This window comes from Myotis yumanensis, unplaced genomic scaffold (genome assembly GCF_028538775.1).
Source record: "Myotis yumanensis isolate MYYU_CA2020_CCGP unplaced genomic scaffold, mMyoYum1.0.hap1 SCAF_4, whole genome shotgun sequence".
NCBI lineage: Eukaryota > Metazoa > Chordata > Mammalia > Chiroptera > Vespertilionidae > Myotis > Myotis yumanensis.
The window spans coordinates 90385540-90400249 of NW_027223755.1; the positions used below are offsets into that span (position 1 = coordinate 90385540).

At 38.4% G+C, this 14710-nt stretch overlaps 1 protein-coding gene across 1 annotated transcript in view; it reads left to right on the top strand.

Annotated features, from left to right (window-relative positions):
* PARN (poly(A)-specific ribonuclease) overlaps positions 1–14710 on the top strand; it is a 149767-nt gene that overhangs the window by 60695 nt on the left and 74362 nt on the right. Inside the window, exons 20-21 of the mRNA XM_070412948.1 lie at positions 417–503; positions 3078–3152. Coding sequence (XP_070269049.1) covers positions 417–503; positions 3078–3152 — 162 coding nt within the window. The remainder of the gene's footprint in view (positions 1–416; positions 504–3077; positions 3153–14710) is intronic.

Consider the following 14710-nt stretch of genomic DNA (forward strand, 5'->3'; position numbering starts at 1 on the left):
CCTTTACTTAAACACAATTAGCCCATTTAATTCGAACACTGTGGTGTGTGTTTTAGCTAATAAAAATGTGGACAACTAGATTAAAAGGAGAAAGTTAAATGTTTAGTGAAACTTCTCAAACCGAGCAGCTGTTTTTTTGTTTGTTTGTTTGTTTTCTTTAAATAATTTTCACAGGAACTTCATGAGCAAAGATGTTTCTGCATAGAATTTTTATTATTGTGGGTTCTATAAAATATCAGAGCCTGATGTCTAGGTTAAGATGGCAGAGTACTGCCATTCCTAAGAATGCTTTTAGGAGTTGTCTGGTAATCAGGAGGCATTCATAATAATTCCCCAAGTTAGTGTGGACTTAGAGAACCCTTGGTATATAGTTCACTTTTCAGCTATCAGCCTTTTATCAAAAATTTGTCTTGTAGTACAACCTAAACGTGATCATGTTCTCCATGTGACATTCCCCAAAGAATGGAAAACCAGTGACCTTTACCAGCTTTTTAGTGCCTTTGGTAAGTAACTTACAAGTGTAGATGTCCTTTTAACACTTTGCTCTTCTTTTGGTTGAGGTGATCAGAGGTATTCGGGGGCATAAGAGAATATTAATATGCATGGCTCAATGGTTGAGCATAGACTTATGAACTAGGAAGTCAGGGTTCAATTCCAGGTCAGGGCACATGCCTGGGTTATGGGCTTGATCCCCAATGGGGAGCATGAAGGAGGCAGCCCATCAATGATTTCCTGTCATCATTGATGTTTCTATCTCTCCCTCTCCTTTCCTCTCTGAAATTAATAAAAATATATTAAAAAAACAAAAATATTTGAAGTTTATTAAAAGATGATAAAATAATTATATATTTTAGCATTTAGAGTAAAAAGCAGATACAAAGTAGGATTCCTGTGTAACTAAAATTATTTTTTTACAAACTTTGTATAGAAACTGGACTCAAAAGAAATATCATACTAGTATCACTGAATGTTTTAGATAGGATTTTTTTTCTTTATGCTTTCTGTATTTTCTAAAATAAGTATATATTAGCTTTTAAAAAAAATCTATATTTTATTGATTTTTTACAGAGAGGAAGGGAGAGGGATAGAGAGCCAGAAACATCGATGAGAGAGAGACATTGATAAGCTGCCTCCTGCACACCCCGTACTGGGGATGTGCCCGCAACCATGCTCTTGACCGGAATCGAACCTGGGACCCTTCAGTCCGCAGGCCAACACCCCATCCACTGAGCCAAACCGGTCAGGGTTATATTAGCTTTTTAAGTAAAACTTTTACACACTTAAATTTTAGAAAAGTAAGGGAAAGCAGGCATATTTTTGGAAAGTTATCCTAATCTTTGCAGATAATCTACATGTCTTCTAAAATTCTAGTTCTGCTTTTAAACTTAAACACAGATATAGAAATGCAGTTGAATTTCACAGCTCATTTCTTTTGAAAGCTTTTGATGTTGTTTCTCATCTTTTAGTGTTACGTTCTTATCTCCGTATAGTCAAACTTTAATTGGCTAAATTAAGTAGAACATTCTGAGTAAATTTAAAAAAATTTTTTAATTAAAGAAAATTACTTTGTGATATTGGATAAGTAACCCCTCTGTATCTTTGTTTCCTCATCGGAGCTGATGATGATGGTGATGATGACGATGATGATGATAAAATAATAATAATGCCACCCATTTCATAGACATGTCACGAGGATTAATGAGCTAACCCATGGAAGGCATTTAGAATAGTATGTGGCATATAGTAACTACTTAATAAATGTTAGCTATTATTATTTACTAGAGGCCCGATGCATGAAATTTATGCAAGGGGCTCAGCCCTCTCAGCCCCGGTCGTTCCGCTATTCTGCAGTCCGGTCTAATTAGCATATTACGCTTTTATTATTATAGATGTCAAAGACAGCATACTGGATAGAGAGGCAACAGAATAATAGTGACTTTCTAATTAAGTCATTATGGCACCTCATTGTGCAACAGGAAGTGGGAGTTTTATCCTGTGATAGTAAAATAAACTAGTTTCCTAGCCTTCGAAAATTTAGTTGGAATTAAAACAGTTTTTCATTGCTAAATTCCGGTGTGTTTACCCTTTTTTGTTATTGTTGTTAATCCTTACCCAAGGATATTTTTCCATTGATTTTTAGAGAGAGTGGGAGGGGAAGAGACAGAGAGAGAAACATAAATGGTTGCCTCCTGCACGCACCCCGACCAGGCCCGAAGATTGAGCCTGCAACCCAGGTTCATGCTTGGGGATCATGCCTTGACTGGAATCTAGCCCGAGACCTTTCAGTCTGACTGAGTCAAACTGGCTAGGGCTGTTTACCCGTTTTTTAAAATTTCAGTTTTTGGTATTTTTTTAAAAGAGTTGTAGCAGAATAATTAGATCTCTGATTTTCTCTTCTGTTTTCTGCAATTTCCTAGTCCATTCCTCTTTCCTTCTCCTCAGTGCTCCCCTATATTCCATTCTGTTTACACTTAGCCATTCTTGAAGATTAGTCTCTGTGAAAATCATTTTGTTTTACTATACTGCTTTCTGCCCCTCTCTGTGTTTTTTTTCTCTCCGTTAGACTGTCTTGGTTTCCTCTGTCTGACACCTTTTTTCCTTTTCCTTTATTCTGTTATCTATTTTCTTTACGTGGCTTGAGATCAAATTGACTTTTTCTTATTTTTTGCTACATTGATTCATTTCATGTTTCCCATTCGTAATTTTCAAAGTTTGTGTCTCTAAAAAGAAATTGTTATGTTTTTTAACTTATGTGGTCTCTGAATTTTGTTAGTGATCTTGGTAGGAACAAAGTTTCCAGCTCTGGCAGGACACAAATCATGAAGGATATTTCTTTTGTTTATTAAAACAAATTTTTAAAGCTCCTTTTTTTTTTCTTCTTGGAAGTTTTAACTGAAATAACTGCTGTGGTAGATTCATGATTACCTTTTAATAGTGATGAAATTTTGATTATATTTTAAACCACCTCATATTTCTCTAAATTAACACATATACCGAAATATAACAGAGATATAAATGAAATCTGATAGCTATCTAAATGGTCAAGTGTTCACTTTACGTTTAATATAATATTACAGGAAACATTCAGGTATCATGGATTGATGACACGTCAGCATTCGTTTCTCTCAGTCAGCCTGAGCAAGTACAAATTGGTAAGTGTTTTGGCCATTGTTTTGTTTATTAATTAAAGTGGAAGCTCCCCCCCCCCCCCCCCCCCCCCCAGTGGGTTCAATCAGCTGATTCACAAGCATTGCAGCCTGGTATGTTTTGAAATTGTCTATAAAATAAAGAAAATAATTAGTGAGTCATGTTTAGAAAAGAAAGTAAGACAAATTTATTGATTCATTATACATACTACATAATATCTTTTTTTTTTTTTTTAACTTACCTCCATTCTATTCCTTTCCCATTGCATTTTTTTTTTTTCTAAAATGAGTTGCAGATTTACTTGTAGGTTAGGAGTAGCAAATTGAGAGGGATGGGGAACAAAAAAATGATACCTGTATTGACCCTTTGGTCTCTAGTTTTCTCATGTATTTATAAATTTTTGTGTTCTATTCATTCCATTAAACTTGTATAAAATATTGTTTTATAGGCAAATAAACTGAAAGCTATGTTTGCTTAAACATTTTTTTCTTTGTTTTTTTAAGAGAGAGAGAGAGAGAGAGAGAGAGACGAAGGGTTATGGGGAGATGGAAAGAAACATCTATTGGCTGCCTCCTGCATGCCCCCTGCTGGGGATTGAGACAGCAACTGGGGAATCAAACCTGAGAGAGAGAGAGAGAGAGAGAGAGAGACGAAGGGATATGGGGAGATGGAAAGAAACATCTATTGGCTGCCTCCTGCATGCCCCCTGCTGGGGATTGAGACAGCAACTGGGGAATCAAACCTGCAACCTCCTGTTACATGGGTTGACACTCAACCACTGAGCCACACTGGCTGGACTATGTTGTTTGCTTTTAAAATAGGATTATAAAAAGATTGAGTATCACATCTCTAGTTGAACCCTAAATAATTTTGATATTAACCATCACAAAGCATTTCATTTTCTTAGGTTGAAAAGTTATTGAATAAAATACTGAAGAAAATATGTAGTATTAAACTACTTATTCAAATAGATTTCAAGTTTCATGGTGCTTAATAATATAAAAGGTATGAAATTTTGAAGTGATATATCTAAGTTTTTTCTTTTTATTTAACGAAGTGTCACATACTAAAACTAACAATTCTGATAATGTAACTATAAGAGTATTTATAGTTACATTATAATTAATGAAAACTTCTACAGAGTATTATAATAAAAGCCAGACATCCCCCGAGGGGTCCCAGATTTCGAGAGGGCGCAGGCCAGGTTGAGGGACCCTATCGGTACATGATTGGGGCCGGGGTGGGACATGGGAGGTTGGCCAGTTGGGGAGGGACTGTGGGAGGGCTTCAGGGTGTGTCTGGCCCATCTCGCTCAGTCCTGGTCAGCTAGACCCCAGCAGCAAGCTAACCTACTGGTTGTAGCGCCTGCCCCCTGGTGGTCAGTGCACATCATAGCGAGCGGTTGAGTGGCCTTAGCATATCATTAGCATATTACGCTTTGATTGGTTGAACGGCCAACCAGACAACTGGACACTTAGCATATTAGGCTTTTATTATATAGGATATGCTTGGCCTCTTGCCTCGTACAGTAAAAATGAGAGTGTGTAAAAGTGCATTGGCATCTGTAAAACACTAATTAGTACTTGAAAATACAAGCATAATTCTTGTTTATGTGTACGGGGTGTCAAAGCTTCTTTTAATGTTCCTGTTATACCATATTTGATGTCCAATAATGATTTCTCCCTTACTTATTATTTGAAAGTGTCTTCAAACAGTAGCTTTTAAGCTCAGTATTTTAGTCAATGAATCCGGTAGCCACAGAAGCACTCTAATTTGATTGTTTGCCTATGTGTGTTGTTTCCCCGAGGATAATATTAAGTCCACCTTATTCACCATTGAATCCTCTGGTGCCTGGCACACACTGTGGCATGAATAAATAAATGTGTGTTTGAATGGGTAATATGGGGAATAGGCCAAGATGACATTGTGACCTCTTTACCCTTTTCCTCAGAGATTAAGAAGTAGAAATGCCTATTGTCTTTTGATATATGCAGCTTTACTAGTAAAGTGTAATTTTCCACTGTTGTCTCTCTTTTTACACAAGAGGCAACTCTTAACATAAATACCTGGCTGTTTGCACATGCTGTGCCTATGATCATAGTGTTCTTTGGCAGAAGCCATCTTTTACTCGATAATCACCCTAGGTCCTTTTAGAGCCAGGCTGTGTCCTATTTCCCCCCTCATCTCAGCTTCAATATCCACTTCTCCAGATGTCTTCTCTGGCTCCATTTGAAGGGGAATGTACCCTGTTTTCTGGGCTAGCCTGGCATCCTTTATTGACACACCTTGTTTTTCTTCCCCGATAGACTATAAACTCTTAGTGCAGGGACCATATTTCTTGTTCACCATCATGTTTTCAGTGCTTAGGACAGTATTGTCTGACATTAGTAAGTGTTTGTTAAATATTTATTTATCTTAATAAATGATATTCAAGGTATTATGACTTAGAAATGTGTTTTTGCACGTGACAGATATATCTACTGTCTCTGGTCTTTTACTGTGATTTCTAAAATTATGCATATGTTTCATTGAAAGACAATTTAAAATCTGTTCTTTATGGTAATCATTCTTATGTGCTGTAAACCCTATTAATATAATCTTAAATTACTTATTCATTTCTGCGGAAACGGAGGATCTGTTAGATCAATATTGTAACATTGGAAAAATCATTAAATGCCTATTTATATAGCAAGCAGTTCATAATGGCTTCTTTGGCCCAGTTACAAGCTTTTTTTGTTGTTGTTAATCCTCACCTGAAGATATTTTTTCTATTGCTTTCAAGTGAAAAGGAAGGAGGGAGGGAGGAAGGGAGTAGAGAGAGGGAGAGAGAGAGAAAGAGAGAGAGAGAGAGAGAGAGAGAGACAGAAAAACATCAATGTGAGAGAGACACATTGACTGGCCACCTCCCACACGAGCCCCTACCAGGGGCGGAGAGGGAATCCGCAACCCAGGCATGTGCCCTTGACAGGGAATTGAACCTTTGACCCTGAGGTGCACAAGCTGACACTCCAACCACTGGACAATACTGGGCGGGTACAAACAATTTTTTGTTTACATTCATGGAGTTGCTTTTTAAGTGACACCTATCTTTTTCTTTTGATATTACTGTACTGAGTCTAATCAAGATTTTTAAAAAATTTATTTTCAACATTTTGAATATGAGAGCTCTCTTTTTCTAGGAATCCTTATCATACTATTTATTAAAACCTTTCTACTGAGTGCCATGTATTGTGATTGTTTTTATTTTTTCTGCTGCTGCTGTGAAGGTGAGGGTCCCTGGTGGCTTTGGGTGTTCAGATAGTGATAACCCATTCAAGCCATATAGTCAGCCTTCTTCCCTTCTCACTCTTCATATACGACAGTAGGCGGCCAAAATAAAAAAAATTTCCCAGCCCTAGTTGCTTTGGCTCAGTGGATAGAGCATCAGCCTGCGGAGTGAAGGGTCCTGGGTTTGATTCCAGTCAAGGGCACATGCCCTGGTTGCTTGATCAATCCCCAGTAGGGGGTGTGCAGGAGGCAACTGATTAATGATTCTCTCTCATCATTGATATTTTTATCTCTTTCTCCCTTCCTTTTTGAAATCAATAAAAATATATTAAAAAAAATAATGGTAGGTGGCCAATATGGGACTTGATACATTGGAGAAGATAACTTAGCCTCCGCATTTAAGATTTTTTTCTCAAAGTAGTCAAATAAGAAATTACCTTAAATAAGAAGTATATAGCTCATTCATATTTAATATTTTAAAATTCCTAACATAGTTTTGTTAAATGGGGAAAGAGCTCAATATTTCAAAGCAAACATTCTAGTCATACTCTCAATATATAGACATTGTCTTGAGTGTCCTTGAATATGTTATAAGACATTTTCTCTCTGCCTATAGTTTTTATAGTATTAGCTTTCATTTATTTTGAAAGCTGGAGATTGGAGTTAGAAACCTAACAGTTATTTTGTAAAGCCAGCCCAAATTCAGCTAGTTATATAAATTCTTGATATGCTGTTTTAAGAGCTTGTTCAGGATGATTTATTGGGGTTGGGTAGAATCTTGGCTTCATTTCAGCCCAAAGTATGAATGTGCTTTTATTAAATCGGACTTTTAAAAGCATAGCTTTTGATTTCATTTAACAGATAAAAATTAGAGTTGTGGATATGACTCTTTTGAAGTGATTATTTAGCAATGTTTTGCTAAAAGGCTGCTTGTAATTTTAAACTTTACCTGTGCCTTTTGTTATCCTTGTAATTTGTGCAAAACCTGTGGTGGTAACTGCTTTTCATTTGTGATATTAGTGATTTGTGTTCTTATTTTTTTCTGGGTCACTCTACCTAGGGGTTACTGATTTTGTTGATTTAAAAAAATCAGCTTCTGGTTTATTTTGTTTTTCTGTATTGTTTGCTGTACTGTCTACTTTGTTAGTTTTTGCATTAAAATTTTTTTAATTACTTTTCTTTTTTAAAGAGAGAAAAACATCAATTTGTTGTTCCACTTTTTTATGCAGTCATTGGTTGCTTCTTGCGTGTGCCTTGACCGAAAATCAAATCCACAACTGTGGCATATTGGGATGGCACTCTAACCAACTGAGCTCCCCAGCCAGGGCCTCTTCTTATGTTTTTTATGTTTGGCTGGTATATCTTCCTTTTATTTACTGTTAGCCTATATGTGTATATAGCATATAGTTGTAGATAGCATATAGTTGGGTCTTGCTTTTTTATTTATCCTAATGAGTGATTTTTAATTGGAGTATTTAGTCTATTGACATTTAATGTAATTATTTATATGATTAAGCCTATCATTCAAAAAAATTTTTTTAAATATATTCTTATTGATTTCAGAGAGGGAGGGAGAGAAAGATAGAAACATCAGTGATGAAAGAGAATCATTGATCGGCTGCCTCCTGCATGCCCCCTATTGGGGATCGAGCCAGCAACCCTGGCATGTGCCCTTGACTGGAACCGAACCTGGGACCCTTCAGTCCACAGGCCGACGCTCTATCCACTGAGCCAAACTGGCTAGGGCCAAAAAAAATATATTTTTTTGTTTCCTCTGTTTTACTCCTGGTTTTCTTTAGCCCAGGTGGTATGGCTTAGTGGATGAGCATTGTCCCATGGACCCAAGAGGTCCCTGGTTTGATTTCTAGTCACGGCACATGCCCAGGTTTTGAGCCCAGTAGGGGGCATGCAGGAGGCAGCCAATCAATGTTTCTCTCTCCCCCTTCCTCTCTATCTAAAAATCAATAAAAAAATTAAAAAAAGTTTTCTTTAAATGAATACATTATATTACATTGTACAGATAGATACATATGGCATATATAACTATATCCCTTTTAGATGTTTAAGTTATATCCACATTTTTACTATTTTAAGTTAATTATTTTTTTATATTATTTTTGGTTAATCCTTACCTGAGGATATTCCCTCCATTGACTTTTTTTGTTTTATTTTTTTTAGAGTGAATGAGAGGGAGGAAAGGGAAGAAAGAGGAAAGAGAGAGGGAGAGAGAGAGAGAGAGAGAGAGAGAGAGAGAAACATTGATGTGAGAGAGACAATAGATTGGTTGCCTCCCAAACATGCCACGACCTGGGGCCTGGGATTGAACCTGCACCCAGGTGTGTGCCTTTGACCAGGAATCGAACCCATGACCCTTTGGTATGCAGGCTGATGCTCTAACGAATGAGAAACACTGGCCAGGGCATTAAATTAATTCTTTAAAAAATATTTTTATTGATCTCATAGAGGAAGGGAGAGGGAAAGAGAGATAGAAACATCAATGATTAGAGAGAATCGTTGACTGGCTGCCTCCTGCACGCCCCCTACTAGGGATTGAGCCTGTAACCCGGGCATATGCCCTGACTGGGAATCAAACCGTGACCTGGTTCATAGGTTGATGCTCAACCACCAAGCCACACCAGCTGGGCTTCCCCAGGGATGTTTGAGTCACTTGATAGCATGAGCACGATAATGTTTAAGAATGCATTTTTGTAATTATATTTTCAGATGGAGTGTAAGCCTTTTGTTCCTTATTGATTTCTCACTGTATATTGCTAAACTTTATGTTTGTATGTTCAGTGTTGTTTTTTATAGTAACAGCATAGAATAATTATGAAGATACTTTACAAGGTTTTTGAAAAGATTGTTTTCATTTGAAACTGCAGTGTTATTTTTTGTATAAATATTTGCCTGCCTGCTGTTGAAGGATTAAGGGACTAAATTTGATGGGGAATAGAGTTGAAATAATAGTCTCTGCACTCAAGGAATTCATAGTCAAGTAATGCAGACGAGTATTTAGACAACTAGCATATCAGCATATGCTAAGTTTGGGGCTTTTGAAAGAATTCTCAGGTGTTGAGTGCCAAATTTGCCAACCAAATAGGGAGCAGCCATAGGAAAGCCTGATAGTTGGCAGAGGTGATACACTCAATAGCACTTGTTCATGTGTATGGTGGCATTGTGGCAGAGTCAAAAATAGGTGGACATATTTAAGTAGGTTTTTTGTTGTTGTTGTTGATCCTCATCTGAGGATTTTTCCCCCCTATTGATTTTTAGAGAGAGTGGAAGGGAGGGGGTGTGGAGGAGGGAGGGAGGGAGGGATGGGAGAGGGAGAGAGAGAGAGAGAGAGAGAGAGAGAGAGAGAGAGAAACTTCTCTGTGAGAGAGACGAGAGACACATCAATTGGTTGCTTCCTGCATGTGCCCTGGTTGGGGGCCAGGAACTAGCCTGCCTGCAACCAAGGTATGTGCCCTTGACTGGAATCGAACCCGCAACCCTTTAGTGTGTGGGCCAACACTCTGACCACTGAGAAAATAGGCTAGGGCAGGTTTTATTTATTTTTAAATGTCTAGAAGGTTGGTCTTTGCATTTACTCTATTTCATAGCCTTTGCTAAGAGATTGGGGCCAAATTGAATTTATCTGGGAACCTGCCATATCTATAAATGCCGCACAAAATAATAAATGGGCCATTGGTTTCCAAGAATTGGTGACAGTGCACTTTAGTTCCTAATTTATTTATAGTTCATAAAAATTATCCCTTAACAAATAAGATTGTAAAAAAAAAAAAAAGAAATCCTACTTGATGAATTAATCTTTTGACAAACATTTAAATGTTTACACAAATGATAATGGAATGAGTCAAGGTATGAATGATGAAGAATGAACACAGGGATGAACGAATGAAGGAATGAATGAATACAGATGACATGTGTTTTTGTATTCAGAGGAAGGAGAGATGACTGAGCTAAAACTCATCGATTGTTAATTGTCTCACCCAGTAGACTTGGTTTCTCAAAATGGGGACTATTCAAAGCTATTATTTTACTTTCTTGGTGTTTGGGACATGCAGGGCACTCGTTGGGGATGACTTTGAGGAGAGGCCTTTATTTGGTCCTTGATGGGGGTCTGATTCTGGGTTAGCAGAGAAGGGGATCGTGCCAGCACAACAGAGATTGGAATGAAAGTGGATGTTTACAACAGTGTTTGTCAGACTATGGTTCACACTCTCATTAGGTTGTGAAATCGTTTTAGTGAGTGTGATCAGCATTTTTATAAAAGGAAGAAGTTAGAAAAGTTCAGTGTAAGTCCCATATAATAAAGGCAGGTTTGCTTTTTTTAAATGTAACTTTTGTTCAGGTACAAATCTGAACATGTATGTGTACAGGGTTGTAATAAAAATGTATTGTTGTAGGTCATGGTCAAAAAAGTTTGAAATCAGATGGTTTAGGAGACTTTTCCATGTGTGCAGAGCACTGTGGTTAGGGAGGAAGCAAAGGTAACCCTGACAAAGGTCTCGCTCCTCAGGTGCATTTTGGGGCTGGGGATTTGTGCGGAGAGCATCTGGGAGAAATGCTTGTTCCTTTATCCTTACATCTCCATGGGCCAGGAGTCTCATCTTGCTTCTCACCGAGAGAGGAATGTTGTGGTTACAGTGTATGACCCCACTTCTATCCCCCTTGCTCTGTCCTCCTCATGGAAGCACAAATGGCATATCTGATGAGTGAAATCAGAAAAAGGCTGGCTCCAGGGGCCTTTGAGTGGGGTTACTGCATTGAAGAAGGCAGACCTGCAAACCAGCTGCCGGGGTCTGTTCTGGCAGCAGAGATTTGGAAATAGTTCAGAGTCTCCTTGCAGCTGTCAGATTTCTTCATTGATGGGGCCTGCTGGTCTGGATTTCTTTAGAGGGTGGCAGCAGCTATAGTATAAAGCACCACTGAGACCTCAGGCCCTAGATCCATCTCAACACAATGTTCTAAGGAGTCCTGTACTTTGGGGGAACAGAAAGGTGATGCTAAGTCATCATTAGCTCTTTTATCTGTTCTTCAATTTGTTAGGACCCATAAGAGACGATGGTGCTCCCTAACTGCTAACCAGTATTAGTGGGAGATAGGGAAGGGGCCAGATTCTGAGAGCCTTGATAGCGATGGCCACCCCCATCAAATTTTGACTTTGTGTGTGAACAGCAGAGAGCCTTTATGCGCACCCAGGCAGGTATGGGTGTTACTCTGATTACATGATAAGAAATTTCTTTCATAAGGCATGATGGGTTCTACAGTATGAGAGAGCTGAGAGGCTGGGCATGGCTGCAGTGATCGCAAAAGTCGAATGACGACCAGTAGTGACCTGTAGTTAAAAAAAGTTTTATTCTATGATTGGTCTGTGAGGGTGTTTACTTACTGCCAACATTGTTCAGAGTATTTGGAAACTAATTTTCTAGTTTGCCACCCTTCTGGATTACTAAACTGTTTAAGTGCTTTTTAACGCCAGATGTGACTTTCTGTCTTGCTTCCATTTCACCAACCAGAAGATGGTGCTGTTGTGTTGGAACTAATCCACCTTTCCCTCTTCAAGTAAAATTTGTCAACTAAATGCTTATGCATACTAAATCATGTGGACACATTTAGCATGTGGTGTTTATAGTATACCCCTCATGCAGAATTGGATCAGATGGGCAACATGAAACATTTTTAGGGTCAAACTTACAAAGTGAGGGGCCAGAGAAACCAGGCACAGTGGCTTTGATTAGCTGTTTGTTCAGGGCCACCTTTGCACTCAGAGTAAAGTGACAATCTTATAGGAGATAGGATGAAGGTGTCTGTTAGGTGCTGTTTGATCTGTGTGTAGTCTTATATGATTTTGTTTGAAGATCTATGAATAGAAGTGAGAGAAATTTCCATAGAAAAAGAAACATTTTTTTCTCTTCTCTTTTTGGAAAAGATCTGAGTTACCTAGAGAAAAAGTCATGAATTGAGTTTATAAGAAATACTATGCTCAATTCAATGCTTAACTGAATACTCAACTAGCTGAAACACCCAAGCAATCTCTTATTTTAACCTATTGAAAGGAACCCAGATGGTATGATGGACTTGAAGCAAAATTGGTTGTGTGATATTGAGTGCTTGACTAACCTCTTTGAGCCCTCAGCTGTAAAATGAAGATGAGAAACTCTGCTTCTTAGATCTGGGAAGAATTGATCTGGGTAATAAAGGTAATGTTAACACAGTGCCTGGCACTAGCTGCTCAGTAAACGTTCACTTCTTCTCCCATCTCACCTGCATCAGAAATCCAGACATTAAAACAATATTACCAAATTGAAACAATATTACACAGTGTATGTATTGCTGCATCATCGAGACTAAGGGTAAAACTTGTGGTGTTTGCTCAGCTTGAAGAATGACGTGTCCCTCAGGTAGGGCCATGTTTGTTGCTGTAAGTGACCTGGAGTTAAAGTCTTCCCCTGCTTGTACCTTTTGAACAAAAGACCAAAACTGTTGCCACAATGATTCTTAGTTGTCTCTCTTTTTCTTTCACATGGCTTCCTATAGTTGGTTGCCATTCTGGTTAATCTCTTATCCAAGCAGTCAGGGGTCTCCCTCAGAGCTCACTCAGAGAGCTCCCTGAGTTACTGGAGCATCTTTCTGGTATAGAAGTTAGCTTTTGAGTAGGTTCTTAAATACCATGAAGGTTCTGTAGACACAGAGAATTTTATAGGATTGCTGTAAGATAGGTCTTTGGATTTATTCTGAGACTTAGGGTGGGAAGCTGGTTTGGGAATGGTCTCAAAAGTACAGTCAGTTCTCATATGCACAGATTCTATGTTTGTGAATTCACCTATTCATTAAAATTTTTTTGTAACCTCAAAATCTGTACTCACAGAGCTCTTGGAGTCATTTATGGATCTCTACAGAATGGTGACATTTTAGTCTCTCGATGCACAGGTTCCCCAGTTGAGGGGGAACAAGGAAACACTCTGCCTTCTTGTTGAAACTCTTATGCTGTAAACAAGTATTCTTTTCGCAGTATAGTTAATGCCATGTTTTTCACATTTTTGTGCTTTTTGTTGGTGATTTGACTGTTAAAAATGGCTCCTAACTATAGTGTCAAGGTGCTGTCTGGTGTTCCTAAGCCAAAGAAGACCATGGTATGCCTTATGGAGAAAATATGAGTTATTAGATAAGCTTCATTCAGGCATGAGTTCAATATTAGTGAATCGACAATGTATATTAAATAAGGTGTCTTTAAACAGAAGCTCACACAAAACAAGGGTATGTGTTGATTGGTTTACAAAAACGTAGTGTCCAAAGGCTTGTAGGAACCTAACCCTGGTTGTCCCTTAGAAGCAATGGTTCGGTGTTTGTGGACACTTCATAGAACGTAACTACCAGGAATAATGAGATTTGAGACTTGATTCTTTGTTCTTTTTCCTCCAGGGTATTTGACCCAGAGCCCTTAGGGAAAAGGCTTTCTGAGCTGCTTACTCTTTGCTTTCCATCGAGAGGTCCCTAGTGCAGAGTTGTGGAGAGTTGTGCCTGATAGGGATGCTGCTATAAAATGGGCTTGCTGCAGGGTGGCATAGCCTCTCCTGGCCTTGCAGGGCCCTGAGATGGTTGCAAATGCTGGGTAATTTGGTGCATGGGGACTTGGGATCTTCATTTGGTGAGATGAGGACAATGCGTCATATCCTCAGCTTATTGTGAGTTTGGCCATTTTTCTTATTAGAGTTGAATAGCTAAAGGATTGAGGTTAGTTAATTCTGTTGTATTATGAGCATCTCTTCTACACCTAGAATTCCTACAACTACTGAATTTGACTTTAATTGGAAGGTGATGTCTTTATTTCTTCTTTTTCTTGATGTTATATTTCTTCCAATGAATCCTCTTATTGTGGATTTTCACCTTAACTTTTTTGTGGTGTGGTGAGAAAACCCGGGACGTGTGCTTTACATTGCCAACATATTTATTTCAGCCACATTTTAACTTGCCCCTTGGCTCCTTTAGAAAAGAAGGGGCCTAAGATGGGAAATAGTAAAAGCAGGGGAAGAGTCACTTGATTCTTTTGCAGGTACTTGGAAAAAGTAACATGTAGCAAATTTGGTTGAAGTCAAAGTGAGAATACTCCGAGTCCCATTATGCAATCTTTCTTTTCACCCCTCTACATATAACACATAGTACCATATTTTCCTAGTGGAGCCTACAATTAAGGATAGTATTGCTCTTAGGTTTGCTGAGCTAATCAAAGCCTTGGATTCACTGGCCACCTCTGACCTGTCATTTGGCATGTGGGTGATAATGAAGAGAG